The sequence below is a fragment of the Seriola dumerili genome, unplaced genomic scaffold (assembly GCF_002260705.1).
Source record: "Seriola dumerili isolate Sdu_G_001 unplaced genomic scaffold, Sdu_1.0 BDQW01000091.1, whole genome shotgun sequence".
Lineage (NCBI taxonomy): Eukaryota > Metazoa > Chordata > Actinopteri > Carangiformes > Carangidae > Seriola > Seriola dumerili.
Window position 1 is genome coordinate 2,277,593 of NW_019174346.1, and position 22,456 is coordinate 2,300,048.

Consider the following 22,456-nt stretch of genomic DNA (forward strand, 5'->3'; position numbering starts at 1 on the left):
AGGAAGAGTCAGATAGTGATACTGTACATGTGCCCATAGCTTGAGAGAGAAGCAGGTGCTGCGCAGTGTCTCTCATGATACTGATGGGTCCTTCCCCCCACACACACACACACCATCGCATTCTCCAGTGAGTTCAAATCAGTAGATACAGTATATTTCAGTCATTCAGCACCACGGACAGCACCACAGACCGGCGTGATGGTGACGTTGGATGGAAGTAGCAGCAAACCTAAAAATGGTTTGAAACCACATGTAAAATCTGTAGGGATTCATTTGAAGAGTTCATTTAACTTATCACTCATATTTATCTCTCTCATGCCATTATTGATGAAGAAAAGAGTTTTTTGGAAGTGGGAGGGGCAGCATGAGTGTCCAATAACTGCTGGAATATGTGAACCTCAGTTTTCTGATGTAATATAAGAGAAATTCATGTTGTTGCAGCCACAAGCCAAAGCGTTTGTGATTTATTTTCTGTAAAGCAGCTTCTTGGTCTTCTGTGATTTCCACTCCATCTGCGCCCTCTGGCCATGGACTGCAGCACTTTGATGCATTTTGTTTGGCTCCTCATTGCATCAATGTATATGAAACAATATTGTTACAAAAAAAGAGATTTTGTTGTCTTTCACAGAGACAAACAGTCTGGTCTTTTGCAAAACTTTTTTTTATGATAAACATGCAAAAGTCCCTAAAACCTCTTCTCACAGCATGTGTTTTTCCTGCCTTTAAAGGCAGCTAAGGCTGATTACACTGGTGGATCTGGTGGTGGTGATTGTCGCTTCAATGAGAGCTTCAGCCGTTGTTTAAATAATGAAAGAGTTTACGTCCTCTGAGCAGACTATGTCTTCAGGGCAGATTGGAGGCTGCAGCGAGTCGCTATCGGAAAGTGACACGACTGGCAGGAACGGGCCAGGGCTACCTCGTTAGCATGCTAACTTCAGCTGGAAAGAAGTGATAGGAACAATAGTTGACATTGCTCTCCACCACTGGACACAGCTCTTTGTGAATATAACAATGAAGTTTGATACTGAACTCACAACGTTTCTTCTAGACTGGTAAATAAGCAGCTGTTTACGCTAACGTTAGCTATGTAGCGATAGCAAAAGTTACAAAGAGCTCCTTTAAGCGCTCTTGAGCAAGTGACTGAATTCGTGCTAGCTTAGGTGGTGTTATTCTGACCCCGACTTTTGATGTTTGAGGAAGAAGACGAGAAGTTAAAACCTGAATAGGAGATGGAAGAAATATAACTCGACAGGTAAGGATGGCAACAAGTGGATGAACCTATAAAAACGTGTCTTTATTTCCCCTAACAAAGACTGTCCACATTCCTCAGGTGACTAAAGACGAAGTAAATCACGATCTATCTAAATCTTTGAGGACATCACAAACTGTTTAAGCGTACAGATGCTTGAAACAGCAGCATCAGGGTGACATGGAAATTAAAAGTAAATTACCTAAAAACAGATTGTGCTTTTCTTTGCCAGGAGCCGTCCATGAGATTCACTGTGGTGGGATTTCTTTTTAGAGAGAAGGACAGGTGCTGGGACGCATTTATTAAATTACACACACTGTGATAATATACATGGCATCTGAATCCCTGCTGTCTCAGTGCAGTGTGCAGTGTCCTGATGTGTCGTGTTTTTTATCCTCAGTTTGTGTTCCAGCTGAGTTTGTGTTACAGCTGTTTGTTTATTTTGGTTTCTTTTAAAGGGCCGCTAAATGGACTCTCAGATAGGAGACAAGTTTCATATAAATCCTTATCCTTATCCTTGTTCTTTTCAATAACTAGTGATACTGGTTAAAGAGAAGTTACTGCTGCATAACATCAACAACAGGAAACATGAAGATGTCTTCCAGGACTGTCTGAACTGTATTTAAAAGGCACAGAGCATTTGATTTCTGGTTAAAAGCCAAAAAGCAACCTTACTGGAGTTGTTTGTGTTGCTATGGTAACAGCTCTCCTACATTGTACCAATGGATGTTAAGGGTGTTTTATCGCTGTGGTCCCAACGAGCCACTTTTTGGCACACACTCGTATGATAGAAAATATTTCTGCACATTTAGATCCATGCAGTGTTTCCACTTTCATTTTCTGAGCCTTCGGTCAATCAGACATTCAGATCTCTCAGACCTTCATCAGTCATCACTTTTGGCTCAAGCTAAAAAATATTTTTTGCTTGTAATAAATCAATTAAAAGTAGAATAATATTCAGTAAACCGCTTACTGATGCTTCTGTGACTGGTGACAGTGTGAGTTGTGTGTAGTCACTGTTGCCTTCCACCATCAAGGTCAATAGAGAGTCTCTTTGTTTCTATGAGCTTATTTAAAACAGTTTAAAACACTCACATCTGTTTGTGTCTTTTTTGTTCGTCTGACACAACAAGCCAACATCTATGAACTTCATTGCTTGTGCAGATGTCTGCAAGGTCAGAAAATGCATCATAATCCTTCTGTATCACAGTGATATAAGGGATCATGTCAGGACGTGCTGTGTCCTGTCAGACAAGAAGCTCAGCCAGGAGGCCGAGAGGTTCCTGACCGGCAGAATCTGTGCACCATTAACCACATCACAAAGCTGTTTGCTGTTATAAGCTCGTCACTGAGGAGCTGCAAGCCTAAATTTATGCATTTAGTGTTAATGCCTCCATGCCACATTGCGCCCTGCGAGAGCTCTGCTACATGACTTTGATTTTTATCTCTCTCATCGTTAAAGTGATCAATAAAGCAGTTAGAGGAAAACATTTCATTTAGGTCCAAAAGTGCAGCAGGTCAGGGGACGTTAAATTGATCCCACCTTGTTTTTCAGCGTGCTGGTAGCAGAGCTGATGACTTCCACACCCTTCTCTACCCTTGGGATGGTCTGGATTCCACTAAACACTGCCCTCAGCTGCTCACTGCTCTGCTGCAGCTGTGACCAGGCTCTGCCTTAAGACCCACTGAGCTAATGTGACTGGGGTTAATGAGGTATCAGTCCAGTTTGCTGCCATAATGCCCCCTGTTGTAGATCTTCAAATCTAGGTGCAGATTAAAAGAATTGACCTTTACTTTTTTACACATAGCAGTTCCTCTTCTGAATGCTCTGTGATGATGTTTTCTCTCCATCAGATGAGTGAGCATCACATCCTACATGCACAGCAAACAAAACCACTGGAGGAATTTAGATTTGTGTTTTGAGGGTGAGTCATTTGTGTATCAGTGCCGCTGTTAGACACCTAATGAGACCAGCTGTTGCTGCCTCTGCCTCTCATATGTTGCCATCTTGTGGACAATTTAAAATCTGTCAGTCTTCATTTGCACTAATACCAATTAAAATGTTCACGGGCTCGCACATGCACATGTGAACCAGATGAGTTAAATAGAGGACAGTGTCAGTCTTCATCACTGCAGCGGCTGTAACAGACCAAACAGACGATCCTTCAAGATATGACAGGACAGCAGGTAGATAATATTACTACATTTATTCTGCAGTAATACATGTGTCTTTTAAACTTCGTGATATTAGACATTTTCATTCCTCCTGATGTATCCATCACCTGCAGAGATCAGCTGCTTTAAATAAAATAAAAAAGGGGAATAAAATAAATTTAATCACAGAAACAGGAACATTTAAAAGAGAATTTTCTATCGCTGAAATTTGAAAAATTAAATCATAATAAGAATTAATACTTTTTATTGGACTATAAATAAACAAGCTAGAAATATATTAACATCAGCCCACATTGCATCATTAGCTGAAGTACATTATTAGCATTAGTACATTATACTGACATTTAGCTGAATTATTTTCCACACAAGCTCTTGTGTCATGTCTTTGCAGTGCGACACACAGGAATGTAAAAATACACCAGGACTTGCAGACACTTATTATCACCACTTGTGGGAAGTCTAAATCCAGCAATGAAACGAGCACGACTCTACAGACTCTGTGGGTCCGACTGTAACGGCCGTCTGTGTGTGTTTCAACAACAGGTTCGATTCCGCTGTGTTTTTATATAACAGCAGCAGGTTTTGCATGTAGTAGAAACTGAGCGGTTTCCATCCATATAATCGTATTATATTCTTCTCTTGGTCAATGTACATGTCATGTCCATGTCTCCTTCACCAAGTTTGGTGTCTGAGATTGTTTCCACATGTCCTCATACACAGTCCACTGATTAATCATGTGACCAATAGATCACCAAGGAAACATAACACAATTTACCATTATCTTATCTACTAAACATATTGTATAAATCATTTCCAAGTGGATACAGAAATTTACAGGATATATATATACAATGAATATCCATAAAAACACAAAGCAATATGACATTTGATATTTTATGTATTTGATATTACAACCACTTTTTCAGAATATTCAGATAAAATCTTAGATTTAATCCATCAATGGGTGAAAAGGTTGAATCTCAAATCTTCAACACAAAGCAGTAAATTCTGTATTCTTTCAACCTCATGTCTCAGAAGAGTTTCCTCATATTTCATTCATCCCTAAATATTCATGGATAATCTGAACCGTCTGTGAAGGGTCAAACGTGACAATCATTTCTTTTCTTAGAAAGCAGCACACAGCAGAATTCATTGAAGATGCTTGAGTGTTGTTATACAGCAGCTGCATACGTGTAGAAATATCAACTGACTAAAGTTCAAGTTGGTTTTAATGAGAGCAAACTCAGAAAATTAAAGTGTCCACCCTAAGGACCAGAGGACTAACCCTCTTGGACTTCCTCTGATGGTTTTGGTCCAGACTCACTCCTGCAGTGTTTATGATTTCTGAGCTACTGGCTGCAGATGGAGCCAAACCCTCTCAGCTCAGGGTCGTCTGGCAGACTTCAGACACTATGACGTCTAACTGCAGTTTATATACAGAGCGAGGTCCCTCTCTCAGCTGACAGGCACCAAAACATTGAAGGGACACTTTGCCTGTTCAAGGAGGTGAAAACAAGAAACTGATGAGGACAGCCGGCCCGAGGCAGAAGCAGACTGGACGCCTGCCCAGGGAACCCCAAGGCCACCAGAGGGCCACCAAGAGCGCTGGATATGTCACACATGAGAGCTTAAAATGTTTTTTGTGTGTGTGTGTGTGTGTGTGTGTGTGTGTGATATATCATGTAAATGGTAATCATGCAAAAATGCAACATTAAGCTAACAGGCTGGCTAGCTAATACAACTGGTATAATCACTTCCTGCTGCCTCTGTCAGAGCAACACACCTACAGTAAAATTGATCATGGGTGTGTGTGATCAAGTATTGACAATAGTCAATAGAACTGGCAGTATTGAGGTGGTCGGGGGCCCCCAAATCAAATTCTGGTTAGGGTCCCTTGAAGGCTTGTGCTGGCCCTGCTGATAAGCACAGAACTCCAGGTGAGTCCCTGAGGTTCAGGTACCAGTGTTTCTAATTAACTTAACATTAAGTGACGTGTGTTTGCTGCTTTAACGAACCAAACTGCTTCAGTAATAATACAACATAATATAAAACAGTAATTTACACTGAAGATAACATCTTGACACAGTTTGACCAGACTGCAGGGAATCCCCAACCACTGACATCACAGTAAACCAGAATAGACCACAGCCTCTGCTTAACCGTCAGTGGCTAACACACTAACCCAGATGGTTGAAAATCACCCATTCACTGCTCTGTGCTGTAACCCAGATTGCATTTTTCACACCACATTTCCATGACAAGCCACCAGCCATATGCTACGTGCTGGATATACCAGCATGATAATCAGAATGAAGTTCCATTACATTTCACTTTAAGAGGTGGGCGATGATTCAGAGGTCTGGAGCCAGGCTGTACATGTAACTGTGCAAAGTGGCGGCATGAAAATTCTCTCTCATATTCAGTTCAGTGGCTTTGTAGAGATTTTGTTTTCACGTGAACAATAACATACTTCTGTAGGTGAATGTCTCAAAATCCTGAAAGTCCAAAAAAAATAACTGATAAATACACTATTGCAACGTTTTTCCATGTTGTTATATTAGCATTGATTTATTTAGTGCTGCTGCAGTCTTCTGTCATCTTCTGTCCAAATGGACAGTTTTCTCTGGGCTACAGTGCTGAAATACAACACCATAGATATGTATTTTAACACTTTGCAGAATAAAATTTATCAACATAGAAATATTCACCTGACGCACAAACACATACCTGAGGCACACAGCTGGAGACGATGCGCACTCTCATGCCAAGAGCCGCTGTTGCTGTTCGCTCTGAGATTTATGGATTGTTATTTTTTGTTTATTGTATGTTGGTGTTTGTATTTTACCTGGAGAGAATACTACTACTACTACTACTACTAATACCACTACTACTACTACTACTACTACTACTACTAATAATAATAATGATAATAATGAGCTTTATTTGTATAGCACCTTTCATACAAGAAATGTAGCACAAAGTGCTACACAACAAAGAAATTACATGCACCAAGTGCTTCACATGAAGTGAAGAGAAAAGACATTAAATGAACATAAAACATTGTTAAAAACATTGATCTAAAATGAAAAACATTGAAGTAAAATGAAATAAAATAAGGAATTATATAAGTTATTAAATAGGCAGATATTTGAAGTGCTGAGCAGTTCATAAATGTGGTGCAAAGCTCAAAATTTAAACGCTAAAGTGAAGAAATAGGTTATATTAAGTTAAATTATACAATGACTTTTTATGCCTTAATATACTATGACGTTTTCTTGCCTTACTATACTATGACATATGCTTTACTCTAAAATGACCATAATTATGGGGTTGCAGAGTAGTGCAGTGGTTGCAACTGTTGCGTCACAATGACAGGGTTCTGGGTTCAAAACCTGCCTCGGGCCAATCTGTGTGGATTTTGCATGTGCGCCCTATACCTGCAAGACATGCACATTATTTTTATGACATTTGATGCCTTGCTGTATCATTGTGTTCTTATGTCTTACTATACTATGAAGTATTTATAATTTTTTATGCCTGATTATACTATGACGTTTTAAGGATGTTTTTATGCCTTACTAGACTATAACGTTTTAATAACATTTTATCCTTTATTACACTATGATATTTTCAGGACATTTTATGCCTTTCTGTACTATGACATTTATATGCTTTATTCTACTATGACCATTTTCATGGGGTGATATAGCAGTGCAGCGGTTGCAACTGTTGCCTTACAATGAGAAGTGTCTGAGTTTAAACCCTGCCATTGACCATTTTGAGTGTTTTTTCCATGTGCTTCCTATGCCTGCATGGGTTCCAAGCGGGGTTAGGTTTTTATGACTCTTTGTGCTGTACTATACTATGACGTATTTTGAAGTTTTTATGCCTTATTTTACCTTGACGTTTTTTGACGTTTTAATACAATACTATACTATGACATTTTTTAACATTTATGCCTTAGTGTACTATGACGTTTTTTAACATTTAATGCCTTACTATACTATGACATTTTTTGACATTTTATGCCTTACTATACAATAACGTTTTTTGACATTATGCCTTATTTTACCATGACGTTTATTGACATTTTTATGCCTTACTATACTATGACATTTTTTGACATTTTATGCCTTACTATACAATAACGTTTTTTGACATTATGCCTTATTTTACCATGACGTTTATTGACATTTTTATGCCTTACTATACTATGACATTTTTTGACATTTTATGCCTTACTATACAATAACGTTTTTTGACATTATGCCTTATTTTACCATGACGTTTATTGACATTTTTATGCCTTACTATACTATGACATTTTTTGACATTTTATGCCTTACTATACAATAACGTTTTTTGACATTATGCCTTATTTTACCATGACGTTTATTGACATTTTTATGCCTTACTATACTATGACATTTGTCACATTTTTACGCATTACGATACTATGACATTTTCTCACATTTTTATACCTTACTATACTATGATGATTTTTGAGATTTTATGTCTCTACGAGATCGTTTTTTGGCATTTTTATGCCTTACTATACAATGATGTTTTTTGACATTTTATGCCTTAGTATACTATGACATTTGTCACATTTTTGCACCTTACTATACTATGATATTTTTTCACATTTTTACGCATTACGATACTATGACATTTTCTCACATTTTTATACCTTACTATACTATGAAGTTTTTTGAGATTTTATGTCTCACTATACTACGAGATTGTTTTTTGGCATTTTTATGCCTTACTATACTATTTCGTTTGATGCCTGACCATATTATGGCATTTTTATGACCTTTTTTGCCATACTACACTATGACGTTTTTTTTTTTAGCATTTTTATGCCTTATTATACTATCTTGTTTGATGCCTGCCCATGCTATGACGTTTTTATAACTTTTTATGCCTTAATATACTATGATGTATTTTTGACGTTTTATGCCATACTATACTATCTTGTTTGATGCCTGAACATACTATGGCGTTTTTTTTTACCTTTTAAGCCTTAATATACTATGATGTATTTTTGATGCTTTATGCCATACTAAACTATGAAGTTTTTTAGCATTTTTATGCCTTACTATACTATCTCTTTGATGCCTGACCATGCTATGACCTTTACATGACCTTTTAAGCCTTAATATACTATGATGTTTTTTGGCATTTTTCTTCCATACTATTTTTTGGCATTTTTTGGCATTTTTATGCCTTACTATACTATGATATTTTTGACGTTTTATGTCTTACTATACTATGACATTTTAATGCCTTACTATCCTAAGACGTTTTTTGAAAGTTTATACCTTACTATACTTTGAAGTTTTTTTTACATTTTATGCCTTATTATACCATGATGTTTTTTGACATTTCATGCCTGCTCTAGTATAACATTGTATGCCTTAATATACTATGACTTTTTTGTGATATTTTATCCCTCACTATACTATGATATTTTTATGATGTTTTTATTCATTACTATATTAAGACATTTTTTAAATGTTTTTACGCCTTACTATACTATTACGTTTTAATCAAACTTCATGCCTTACTACTGTGAAGTTTTTTCACTATACTGACGTTTTTATGCCTTAATATCCCATATTAATATGCCTTACTATACTATGACGTTTTTATGCCTCAATACACTATGAAGTATTCCATATATATTACATATTGTCCCTATATTAAGAGTGATGTTAACATATATGTCATCTCTAAGATGATTTGTTATTAAGACATATATATACTCTAGATATATGAAGATATAAGTTAATAACAAATATGAAATACTCATATTAATATGCAACTTTATTAAAACAACATGCTTTTCATGTATATTGACAGTGACAATATTCAAATACAATAAGCAAACAGCGCCCACAGTCCTTTGCATTACATGTCACTACGCTTTTGTGGGGTCAAAATGAAAAGGAAAATGCTATCTTCCAGTCCTCTCATCAAGGCAGGTCATCAGTTAGGACGTCACTTCCTTGTCACTTGCTTGTCTATCTGTGGCAGTGGCAGCTGTTTGTTTCACCAGGGTGTAAATGACACAAAGATCCACTGTGATATGCAGTATTTAGTGTTATTGGAAACTTTGTGGCTGTGCAGCAGAGCAGGTGAATAGCTTCTCCCCACAGTGTGAACATTCAGTCACATACACACCAATGTAAAAATCTGGAAAGGTCCACAAACATTCATGAAACTTTAACTGTCACTGTGTAAAAACTATTAATGGTATTTCTATGGAGGTAGATTTGTCTCAAGGTTTGTCTCACAAATGGACAGAATGATTACAATAAAGTCAGTGGTAAAGAAATGCCACCAGCTATCTCTGTACAGGGTGGATGGGTATGAAATGTACTCTATTTACAATGCATCATCATCATCATCATCATCATCATCATCATCAGTGTGTAAATCCAACACCCTGCTTTCATTCTCACAGTCCCAACATGAATGTTTACTGTCGCCATGGGAACAAGTGCAGGTTCAGAAGTTAACGTTAGGTTAGCCTACATATTAACAATGAACAATAAAATTGCGATACGTCATTTCTTAACAAAACAAATAGCAACACCAACAGCCATACTATCAAAGACCTAGACCAGGTTGTGTCACTTCATGTCTTGCAACCGTTTACGTAGTGCACGTTACTTGTCGCCGATTATTTTGGGAGAAAAAACAACACATAGAAGACTAAGTGCTCTTACTTTGAAAAGCGGAAATGGCGTTGTCAGCAGGTGCTCACGTGTTTTCCGAAAGTGAGCAGAAAGTTTGTTTCAAAACATTTGTGGAATTTATTTGTGTATTTGCAAATCCGTTTTGTATCTGCAAGATATGTGGATTTGTAAATGTATTTGTTGTATTTGTGGAAGTTGTTTTATATTTACAGATGATAATAATATTGAAACAAATCTACTTCCATAAATTCATAATATCATGTATATGGAGGTCAGGAGCTTCAGTTAAAGTGCACATCAAACATCAGAGCAAGTGATCATGTGATCTCAGTGACTGACTGTGACATGATTGTTGGTGTGGTGAGCAGAAAAGTATCTCAGAGATCACAACACGTCCGACCTTGAGGTGGATGGACTAAAACAGCAGACGCCACGTCAGGTGAGACAGTGACAGTGAGTTCAGTGAGGCAGGAGGAGAACATGCAAACTCCACACAGAAAGGCCCAAGGCCCGGGGCTGGAACCTAGAACCATCTCGCTGTGATGTGATAGTTCCAACCACTGCACCACTGTGCCGCCCCGGGAGCGTGTCTATGTTCCCACAGCCCTATGTTCCCACAGCCCTATGTTCCCACATTTCTAAGAATGTTTTGAAAATTAGGCCCTATTTTCCCACAGTCTTATATGGTCCCATAAGCCCATGTCCACACTAACCCGGGTAATATTTGTCCGGTTAGCCCTTCCGTCCACAGTAGAACGGTGAATTCCGTAACTGAAAACGATGCTTTACAAAAACGATCGCTGAGGTGGATAAATGTGAAGACGCCGTGGAACGTGGATGCAAACTATAATAGGGGAACATAGGGCTGACCCCGCCGCCCCAGCTTACATGTGCAGCTGGCACATCTACAGAAATGATGTAATGCAGTCGTATCAACATGCAACAGAGTCTCAGAGGAAAGTTTCAACATCTGGTAGAATCCATGACGCTAAGCATCAGTGTGGTGTTCCTAATAAAATGCTCACTTGGTGTATTTCCTAACTTTGAGGGAACTGCCCCCCCCCCCCTTTGGACAAAAAAAACATCCATGAATTTGTTTCAGTCAAGAAAAGAAGGATGGAAAAATGAAGTACCAATAATCAATATATTTATTATTTGCAGATCACAGGAACAGTGGAATGTGAAAGTCGGTCGTCATAGTGATGAACCCAGAGAATTATCACCAGACTCTGCAGTTCCTGTCTCCTGAGCTTGTTGTCTCTCAGCTCATTGTTTTGGTTTTACACCTTTACTGTTTTATTTCAGGTCACTGCTCTCATCAGGTGCGTCATCAGGTTTGCCCTGGCTGCAGCAGGCAACTGTTTCCTGTGGAAAAGCTCTGATGAACCCACTGCGCTCCCTGCCCAGCAGCAAACGGCAAACAGACAAAGTTATCGGCTGGTTATTGAACATAGTTGAGCATTTGCAGCTGAAGAGTCAGACATTTCCCTCAGGAGCTGGAGAGTAAAACAGAGCTCGGAGCAGAGTGAATGTTGGACTTAGATTCATCAGGTGCACACCAGCAAGATTTCAACTGAAGGGCAACGTGTCAAAAAAAGGTAACAACATGTCAGCTCCGTGTTTGCAGTTTCCTCTGCCCCCAAGTGGCCAATAAATCAGTTAATGCAGATTAAAGGCTGAAGCTGTTGCTCGATCACTGACTGAAGATCAGCTATAATCTGACCCGCCTCCTGCAGGAGGGGACAGACTCTGGAGACGCTCCGACTTCTGTCTCTCTGATCAAATCACTGATCAGTGCTTCTCCTCATCTGGATCCATTATTGATCCCAGTCAGGTGCAGTTACCTCAGGTGGTTCTTCTGCAGTTTCCAGGACTTCATGGCAAATAAACACAGTGATTACAGACTGGGTGAGGTGTGCGAAAACTAGTTAGCAAGTGAAATATTTGAAATTATTTGTTGATAAACGCTTTGAATAGTGTAAGTAGGTCAATGAACAGGTATTGAAATAGTTGTAAGTTAAACAATTGAAACGTCCAGCTTCTGCCACCTCCAAGTGAAAGTGGTACGATAGTGAGTTTGACATGATAACAATATCCAGTGTTATGTAACTGTTAGTGTTAAATAACCAGTCAATCATCGATTTATTTAAACATATTTATAGAATAACAGGTGGTGTGTATGAAAGGTTGTTCAAGCTCATCTGATAAGGCTGTGAGTTGGGAACTACATCACATTTTTTTTCTGATGATGCTGATTTTGGAATTTGTCTGAGAAATCATGTACAACGTGATCAACGTGGAGAATCAGAGATGATAATACTGGATTCCTTTAATGCAAAAATGTGGGAGAAGTGTTTTTTTTTTCTAAAACCAGCTGTGAACAGTGAGCGATTTAATGGATGTTGAGTGAACAGCTAATAGAGCAGAGAAAGGAAAGAAATGACAGGTGAGTGGAGCAACACCCTCCAAGAAACAGACGTAAATTTCATGAAATGATGGATGAGTGAAGGCTTGGGTGAGAGGGGCCGATAGAGAGAGGGAGAAAGAAGGAGATACAGACAAAAGGAAAAACATTTACAGCCTGCCCTGCCCCCTCATCAGTCTCTGGGGAACAAGGGATTATGGAAATGTATAAATGTGAGAGGGAGGGAGACTGACAGACAGAGAGGAGGGAGAGAGAGGGGACGGAGAGAGCAAATAAGAGAGGGAGGGAGGCAGAGCGACGCTATTGGTCGACCGTTATAACATCAAGCGTGATAGAAATATTTCTCTCGCAGTCTAAGAAATAGAGGAAGGGAGACAGAGACAGTAGACTCAGGAAACACATTCAGGTCTGTTTTCAAAACCTCTGGAGGAGAAAGAAAGAAAGGAGAGTTCAGAAAGAAAGAAAGAAAGAAAGACGGGTAAAGGAGGAGGGGGAGACAATAGGAAGGTGGACTAATTAACTTCTGACTCCTGAGGGCTGTGGAGATTTTTGCTTAAGAGCAGGAGTGATTTCAAAATCATAGTAACTGCGTCTCAACATGTAGATGTTCTGCAGGTTTCTGCTTAAATTTTCACCCTCACATTTGAAATTTGTTCAACCTGCAGCAACAACTGTCAGCAGAGACAAATCTGAATGTTTTTGGAGAAACCTGAGGGATGCGTCTGAGAGAATTCTGACATGGTGCCGACCCAAATTGACAGAGACGAGGAAAGAGTGGACTGTTCAGTGGCAGACACGTCTCCAACCAGATACAGGTATTCTCTACTCGATATTAAGATCAGTCCAGACATTGATCCATGCTAACTGAAACACTGATCGTGTACTTGGATGTGTGATACTGGCATTAAATAGTCTTTTGATTTGCAACCTAGTTCCAATATTTGCTGCCTCAACACTGGCAACCAGGAAAACTGTCTAACGTGCAGAGCAATATCTTATATCTTCAGCAAATCATCAGATTTCTTTGGAGGCAAATTATTTCTCAAAGATTTTGTAATGAAATAAGTAAAATACCAAGAAACTGTTTCTGCAAATAATAACTAATCTGCAAACTGTGGTTGTTTACATGTGTGAACTATGATTTTAAAATATGCGTCATTAACAGTGCTCTCTATTTAGAGCAACAGATGAACCGAAAGCCATACGACAAACTACTGACCTATCACAAGCCATAACCATCTTAGACAATAATCCTTTCTGAAACGCAGTGCTGTGCGTACTATCGACGAGAATCCTGTGCTTCTGCTGAGAGCGTGTCAGTCGGACACTTTGTGGTTCGCATTACTGTGAGAGAAAAAAGAAATGTGTGGGCTTTGTCGAAAGAGAAACTACAGGGAGGAGGAGGAGGAGACAGACATTTTGCCTGTCAGAGACTGAAAAGAGGAGCATCAGGCCAACAACAGACAACTGTGGCTGTGAACAGACATATGAGTGCTTCCTAAATCAAAGCGAGGAAGGGGGTCACCCCGCTGTCAGGGAAGAGACAAAGACACAGCATGAGTGGAAGTGAAGCCACAGCTCAAGCTGATTATTGATTGTTACTAAAAGTGAGTGCTTTACCTACCTGGACAAAACAGTCTCAGCCTGCGTCAGAGGGGGAGCAGACAGTTAGCTCCTCTAAAGGGAAGAGGGAGAGGGAGCAATAGCCACAGAGGCAGAGAGCAGAGGGGAGGGGGGTTCCCTTTCTCTCTCTCGACCCGTCTCGTCGTCAGGCTGGCTGGAACAGCCATGGCGTTCACCTTTGCGGCCTTCTGCTACATGCTCACCTTGGTGCTGTGCGCCGCTCTCATCTTCTTTGTCATATGGCAGGTGAGTGGCTCCGTGCACACTGCAACACACTGCAACTAAAACGGGCAGAAGTAGAGCCTGAGAACGTCCACGCTCCATCCCACACAGGCAGACAAACACATCCACCTACACACAGTTGTACAACACTGACAGGAACACAGTACACACACACACACACACACACACACACACCAAGCAAGGAAACCACAGTGTAGTTGTTCTTATGTGTGACTATCTGACCTCTTCACAGCCACCAATGACACTTTGTTCCCTTTCATTTCAAACACTTTAAAGACATAATTAGTTGGATTATAATTAATCTTTTAGGTGGATGAAACGCCACAGAATTGGAGGAGAAGCAGGAGTCTGAAAAACACAGAACATTAAGTCTTAATTTGTACATTTATTTGATCTATTTCCACACAGCGACTTGAAGTGACCTGGTTTCTTGGTGGTTAATCACTAGTATAAGGAACTGGAGCTGACATTTGTATACTCCACAAACAGATTCCAGCTGGCTCCATCCTTCCACATTCAAGAAACGTATGACTGGCATTAAACAGTTCCTCAAACAAGGTGTTCAGGCTCCAGCAAACTGAATGTAATGAGTACAGGGAGGCGACAACACACAACGATGATAAATCTGCCCACCAGACTGTTGTGAACCCGTCTTGCCTGCGGCATTTTGAGTGGAATTTGCACAGATGTCGCTGGAGACCAGCGCGCTGGGTTTTCTGGTTACACAAGTGCAGACTCCACAAACAGTGGAGCTCTGATCTCTCACCTTTAACGTGCGATCCATGGAGGCGGGGACAATGTGAAATACAAAACGCATCATTATGAATATAAGACTTGAAATGACTAACATACCAATTGACTAAGTGGGTGAGACTATGAGTCAGTCAGTGTGTCTGTGTGTGAAAGAGACGGGGAGAAGCGTGTGTCTGGCTCAGCGCTCGAGCATGTGATTGAAACGCTTATCAAACTCCTCGTCCGTTCACCCCCTTCCCCCAGGCTGCTTCCACCAGGGGGGCACAGCACCCCAATTCTGTGTGGCTCTCCACCAATCAGAACGGCTGTGCACTGCTGTAGTAACCATGGTGCCCACATAGGGGCTCGCCGTGTCGCCATGGAAACTGCATCTGTTTACAACAGTGTGAAAGGAGGCGAGGGAGGGCCCTATAGACTCATATGGAGGGAATTACCAGTCAGATCCTGATGTTCACTTACCTGCAAATAATACCTGTTTTTTTCATTTTATTTATTACTGCTCAATGAACCATTAAAGTGAAGCTTGATGTTTAAGAGCGGAAGTGGCAGGTGGCCTTTATCCCAAGAATGATTAGTATTTTTATAGAGCTATTAATCAGGGGACGGAGAGAGAAGCGATCACTCATGCTCACCTCTCAGGGAGCAGTTAGATGATATCAGTGAAGTGTATCTGAACAATGACACTGTTTTCTCTACAGTATATTTTTAATGTGTTGCTAAAAAGGTCAAAGATGTAAGATTTGATATAGACTTCCTGTACCATAATCCTCTTATAAACTCAACAAAGCATCCATTTTTAAATCGTCTGTGTCATTAACTTTAACAACTTTTCCCCAAACATAACTTTTGATGCGCTCTAATTGTTTTAATCCTGCCAGAAAAATGCTAATCATTGCAAATGAGTTCCTTTGACGGCCATCTGTGTCTCCATGGATCTTCAATTTCTAATGAGAATTTTATAATCAGGCCCATTAAATACAGACTGGTCTCACAAGTTTAGAGGAGATGGAAATCTAGGAGTAAGGGTTGCATTGAAATCCACACTGTGACAAACCGAGGGGAGAATTTAAACCAGAATTTTAGCTCCTCGGTCATTAAGAAACTAATAAAGACACATGGTATGGACACAATAGCAGCTCATATACAGACTGTGCGTAATTATACGTGCACACATTAATCACCATGTGTGTTCAGGCAAAGTGAACAATGTGGCTGCAGCTGTACAGGATGTAGTGAGTGCGCAGCAGAATCAGCTTTCAGTTACCATCCCAATACAACACTGACACACAAAACAACACCATTTCCTAAGAGTGTAGTGCAGCTATGTCTTTTAATTACACTGTATGTGCATTACGTATACAGTATGAGTGTGCACTGGTATTCTGAAGGTAACTAAATGAAAACAAACACATCTGTTATTTTTCAGATCATCGCATTTGATGAGCTTCGCACTGACTTCAAAAACCCCATTGATCAGAGCAATCCCACCAGAGCGGTAAGAACCGTCCCGTCTCACCTCAGATCAAACCCCAACGTATTCACAGAGAAATCCCTTCTTTTCAGCTTCAAGAGGAAAGTCTCAGTGGTTTACACACTCCCCAATCTCATCCCTGTAATCATCAGAGAAACAAGCATCACTTAATGTAAATGAATGTTTTGTGATTTTGGATTTGGAATGAGACCTTTCATATGTTTTATTCAGCTACATTCAGCCTATCCATTCATTTTTCAACATCAAATATTTGCGATATTTTTGAAAACAATTCCTGCTAATCCGAGCTTCCAGGTGACTGCAACGGTGGCAGCCGGGCAGCGTTCGCCTTGAACACTCATTTACATGCAGATTGGGGCAATCAACCTTCTACAAAGACATCGGCCTGTTGGCTTAATCAGTTAAAGAGATTGATGTAAACGAAGCCGCTGTTTATACAGTGAGATACTGTGCTGTCGACACAATGAAGGAACAAGGTTTCACCATGACAAGAACAGACGTGTTCACTTGAGTCACACTGGAACATTTGACCCAAAGTAAATGCAAGTTCTTTGTCTTCTCTTCCTGCTGTGATGCTTATGTTTAATGGGTACATCTTTCTCTTTGTCTTTTAGAAACATAAAATAACATTACCATGAGTCAGTTCATTTAGCAAGTTAACAGCAGCCGTGAATGTCTTTTTCACAAGTTAGCTAATCATGCAGATCGCTGCATCTGAACTGCAAAGTGAGAGTGAAGAGGAGTGGGAGAGGAAAGAGACTGGAGGAGTGTGGAGGCGTACAAGCTACAGGGGGTGGACACACTGACTGCAACACCTGTAAAATACAAAGCAATCAAATGCAGCAGCTCTGGCATAAACACAGCTCTGACTGATCACTTCAACATGGATGTTATTCTTCCTCCTCGCATGAAGATGGAGAGGTGGTGTCTCTGACCGAGCGTCGTCGGATGTTGAACGTTACAGTCATGATAGCTCTTTGCACACTCTTTGCACACTCTTTGTATCGAGGCTGTTGTATTGGCTGGCATCACATTGTAAAGGTGTTTTTCAATCAATAACAGACAACCTGAACCTGTCATCGTAACTGATGTCAGCGTGTCAGACGAGCTCAGGAATAACACGATCTGCCAGGATGTGATGCCACCAGTCTCTCCCAAAATCAATAAACTGCAAAGCAGAATGAAGACTCAACATGACAGCAGGCTCTGATGTTAGCAGAGAGAAACATGTCAACAACAACAAAAGACCAAAAGCAGTAAATATCACAGAAGGACAAACTGGAAGAGGCTAAACGTGTGTTTTCAAATCAGGTTTATGTTCGGCCATGAATCACAGTCACAGTCTCAAAGGGAGACGTGTCGTCATTGTATGAAACACTGTGTTTGGCTGGTCGTCAAAAAGTGGAATGCAGATTTATTTCCTCTTGAAATGCCCTAAAAGATGAATCACCCTATAAACAGCAGAGCCACGTGGAGAGGACCCTCTTCAGACCAGATCACTAATCAAACCACATTCTCTGCCCTGCATTTGTTGCACTTTTATTCATTGTGCACATTGTGAAACGTCTCCTCAGTCTTTGATTAATGTCTTCACTTGTGTTCCTCTTGCTGGAACAATTAAATATTCAGAGTGAACTGGATGACCTGAGACAAATTGGGACACCTCAGGGAGGCTCCAGGCTGTGAAATCCAAGCAGATTTACTGCAGGAAAACAATTTACATGTACAATAGCAAACCATAAGGTGCAGAGAGCAGTCGCTCTGCTGGCAGGTCCAGGCCAGAGCTGTGCTGTTTACACTGTAAAGCTCAGCGCTGTGGAGGGAAGTGGTGCACAAAGCCAGCAGAAAAGAACAAAGTGTAAATAAACAATGAGGCTGGAGAGACAGAGATTCAGGGAAAATCCACTTTCAGGTCACAATGGGAGTTTGAATTTATGGCCACAGATTCATATAAAAGCTGCGGAGGCCTTAATACTGGAAGCTCCGGCTCTGTAATTAAGACAGATGCCTCAATACGTCAAATGAATGAGCATGAGAGTGTTTTCTGCTGAGGGTGGTGAATACAGCCCCAGACATACAGCATCCTCTCATGAGTGTTTGTCTCACAGAATGAATGAGGCAAACAAATGTCTGACAATTTGTTCCTGTGTTTACCTGCTCAGTCACCGGCCTGGTGCTGCAAACACATTCATCAAAGCAAATAAACCGCAGCAGAACATCTCATTTCCCTTCGCCGGCTAATCAATGGACACCCGAATAAAACATCAGCATAAGAGGCCCCCAGCTGCTGGACGGCAAACGGAGATGGATGACTTTCATTTCTGGAATTGATCATGGCGTCTTCCCTCACGGCTCACAGGAGACAGTCACAAGACAAACACGCCTGTCAAGGCTTCAGATGTGGCTGCTGCATGTTTGTGATGATGAACAGTCTGAATTGGGTTTCTTCACAACAAACACAACATTTATTAAATATTTTGAATATATAATGAAAAACTACGGAAGCCCTGAAAGGCAAGTGAATTTTTTTTTTCTGTTTTTGCGAGGATTATTTTTGAAAGTTTTTTTTTTCGTCTGTAAAAGCGCTGCATTGAAAGAAGAGTGAATTTATTATTTTTATATTTTATTTTATTTTATTTTTGCAGGATCATTTTTCCCATTTTTTTTTCCTTCTGTATAAAAACCCCCGAGAGGCAAGTGACCCTAGAAAAATGAGCGCCCAACAAAATATTTCTTCACTTGCCTCTCAGGGGTTGTTGTCACAGACAGAAAAAGCCTGAATAATTTTCCTCACAAAAAAAGAAAAAGACTTTCCTTTCAGGGATTCAGTAAAAAAACAACAGAGTTTAAGGTAAAAAATGAAATTTGTTGGTAAATTGTTATTTATAATTTGATATTAGTTGCTATGTCTTTTCTTTCTGTGCTTACACTGTGTCATGCTGGTCCAGGTGGAGGCGTGTGACATGTGCACGTGGACGCATCTTTACCAGACACACAGTTTATATTTAAGCTTTAAGTTTATCTGCATTTAATTAAAATCTCACTAAAATGTGTCAAACTTCCTCAGCTGAAACTTTCCAAAACAGAACTTTCTAAAAAACCTTTCTTCCTTGTGATTTTGAGTCATTGTTCAACATCCTGTAGAAGAAAAAACAAAGGATATAAAAATATACAGACTGTTAATCAGACTTTCTTTCTGTCCGCTCCACAGAGGGAAAGAATCCTCAACATTGAAAGAATCTGCAACCTGCTTCGCAGAGTGAGTAATATGTTTTTTCACCTGCTGCTGGTGGATGACTAAAACAGAGCGGCTTCAGACAACCATGACCATTTGTCCCTCTAACCATTGTGAGGACCATGACGCACACTGATTCATTTCACATGTAGTTCATCCCCACAAGTCACCATCACTGCCCTGCAGACACAGAAATGGAGAACGCTGTGTTTAGCTTTTCTTTTCTTTTTACATTTCAAAGCTTTCAGGAAGAGAACTCAAGGTCCCTAAAAGCTGCCATGCTATGGAGGCCATTTTGAAAGTGTGTGTGTTGAAAATGGACTCATATCAATAAATAAGCAGAAACCAATAAAAAGTTTGATTTATCAGAGAAGGTAAAGTGCTATCTGTGCTATCAGGGCCTATTTATTTCTGCACAGTACATAATTACATTACAAGGTTTGCTCTGGCTTCATTCTGCAGTTTGTTCTTCATCTGGGAAAAGATAAATGTTTTCATCATCAGACAGTATTTTTAAGATTAACAGTTACTCAGTTAAAAATGGCTGCCATGGGAATAAAGTCTATTAGGTTCAGGGTGAAAATGATTATTGGGAGTTTTATGTGAATGAAGCCACTGATTTGCAGATGTTTACTATCGACTGATAGTTTGATTTATTGATTAATTATTTTCCACAGTGGTGCACCGATCCATACCCACTCCATCACCTTATAAGTGAAGAAGAAATTAGATGGTGCACATTTTCCAATATATTTGCTGTAGGGATCAATCTTTTCTGGTAATCAGACTGCGTTGCCATTTTGCTTTCACTTTGTGTTCGTACCAGCCCAGAGGTTGTGTAGCTCCGCCCAATCAGAGGTGAGTATTTGTGAGTCTGCAGAGAAGCTGTGCTGACGGAGGCTTGGAGCCGTTTAAAGTGCATCATGTCAAAATACGAAATCTGACAGGGGTCACCTGTGGTTTTACAACCAGTAAATTTACTGTGTTTACAGTGGAAATCCCCTGTACACGACCTGCTCAGCACCAAACACCAGACAGACAAAGTTAGCTACTGGCTAGTGAACGTAGAAAAAATCAGAGATGAGGACACCTCGAAGAAGACTCAGTGATCTGAGTAACCTGACCCAGTCACGTCAAACTACATCAGGTTCTGCTCCCGTCTAAAAACCAGTCTTCATGTGTTTGAAGTGTCAGGTGTCAGCCGCGTGGAGCGTTAACACCGTGTGTGTGGAAGTGTTTCTAGTCTAGTATCGCAGCTGAGTGTTCGGTGTTTTGTGAGGAGCCGCTGCAGTGTGATTACCTCATCACTTCAGTGTCTAATGTGATGTGCAGACCTGTAACTGGACTTTCTGTGTCTGCCCCGGTTAGTTGGTGGTACCGGAGTACTCCATCCACGGGCTCTTCTGCCTGATGTTCATGTGCGCTGGAGAGTGGGTCACACTTGGCCTAAACATCCCACTGCTCTTCTACCATCTGTGGAGGTACAGTCCCATAACAGATGTCTGACAAGCTGCTGTTGGTGTAGTGGGTGAGTGACTGAAACCCTTTCTGCTTCTTCAGGTTCTTCCACCGGCCAGCTGACGGGTCAGAGGTCATGTATGATCCCGTCAGCGTGATGAACGCCGACATTCTCAACTACTGCCAGAAGGAGTCCTGGTGTAAGCTGGGATTTTATCTGCTGTCTTTCTTCTACTATCTCTACAGGTAAGAGTAAATTCACGATCTCTTCAGTTATAGCTTCAGACAGACATCAGAGCAGCACAATTACTCTTTTCTCCTTATTTTTTTCATCTGGTGCCACGGTCTATTTCCTGCTGAAGCATGGTCTATGCCTTGGTGAGCTTCTAACATGCAGGAGGTCTGGAGGGAAGAAAGGAAATATCTGTAAGACCCAGAAAAGAAAAGTGAATGGAGACATCAACTCTTCCTCTCTCCATGTATCCCTCCCTTCACTGGCTTGGACAAAACAAGAAGACCAATCTGAGTGATAATGTGAATGTAAAGGTGTCGCCTCCGCTGCCGACGGGCAGCTGGACAGAGTTTAGAAGGATGGAAGTGAAACAGAAAGAGGATGTTTGTGTTGCCTTTGACCCATTCTTTGATTTAACAATATGAAGGGCTGGAGTTTTCCCATGCTGCTCTTACTGATCCAGTCGCTCAACTCACTGTGAACCTCCAAACTCTTAGGCGCTGGATAACGAAATAATGCGTCTGTATTCTTTGAGTTTTCAAAACGCTCTCAAAGCAGAATTGTTTTGGTTTTATTCCATGTATTTAAGCTGATAGACACGTCTGATATAAAACAACTGCTTTGACTGTGTTACAGGAACATCAAACTGAAAAAAATAAAAACAGGTTAAATTGTGCAGGAGAACTTTAAAGCACTGTAAGAAAAACAGAAGGTGAAGCAGGGAAATAAAAGACTGATGTGTGCACACACGCTTTGAACCAGGATGAAGATGAAGCATAGACCAACGCCACATTTTGCTCATGCCAGCCTCGGCCAAGAGTCAAACTGAAACAACAAGGAATTAATCATAAGTTTGACTTTAACAGT

The 22,456-nt window shown here is 40.3% G+C and overlaps 1 protein-coding gene across 1 annotated transcript; it reads left to right on the forward strand.

Moving 5' to 3' along the window:
* Positions 1–14,341: 14,341 nt before the first annotated feature.
* Positions 14,342–21,747, forward strand: cnih2 (cornichon family AMPA receptor auxiliary protein 2). The gene is made up of 6 exons (XM_022746025.1): positions 14,342–14,422; positions 16,599–16,667; positions 19,876–19,923; positions 21,268–21,380; positions 21,460–21,603; positions 21,720–21,747. The coding sequence occupies exons 1-6, from the start codon at positions 14,342–14,344 to the stop codon at positions 21,745–21,747; spliced, it is 483 nt and encodes a 160-aa protein (XP_022601746.1).
* The last annotated feature ends 709 nt before the right edge of the window (positions 21,748–22,456 follow it).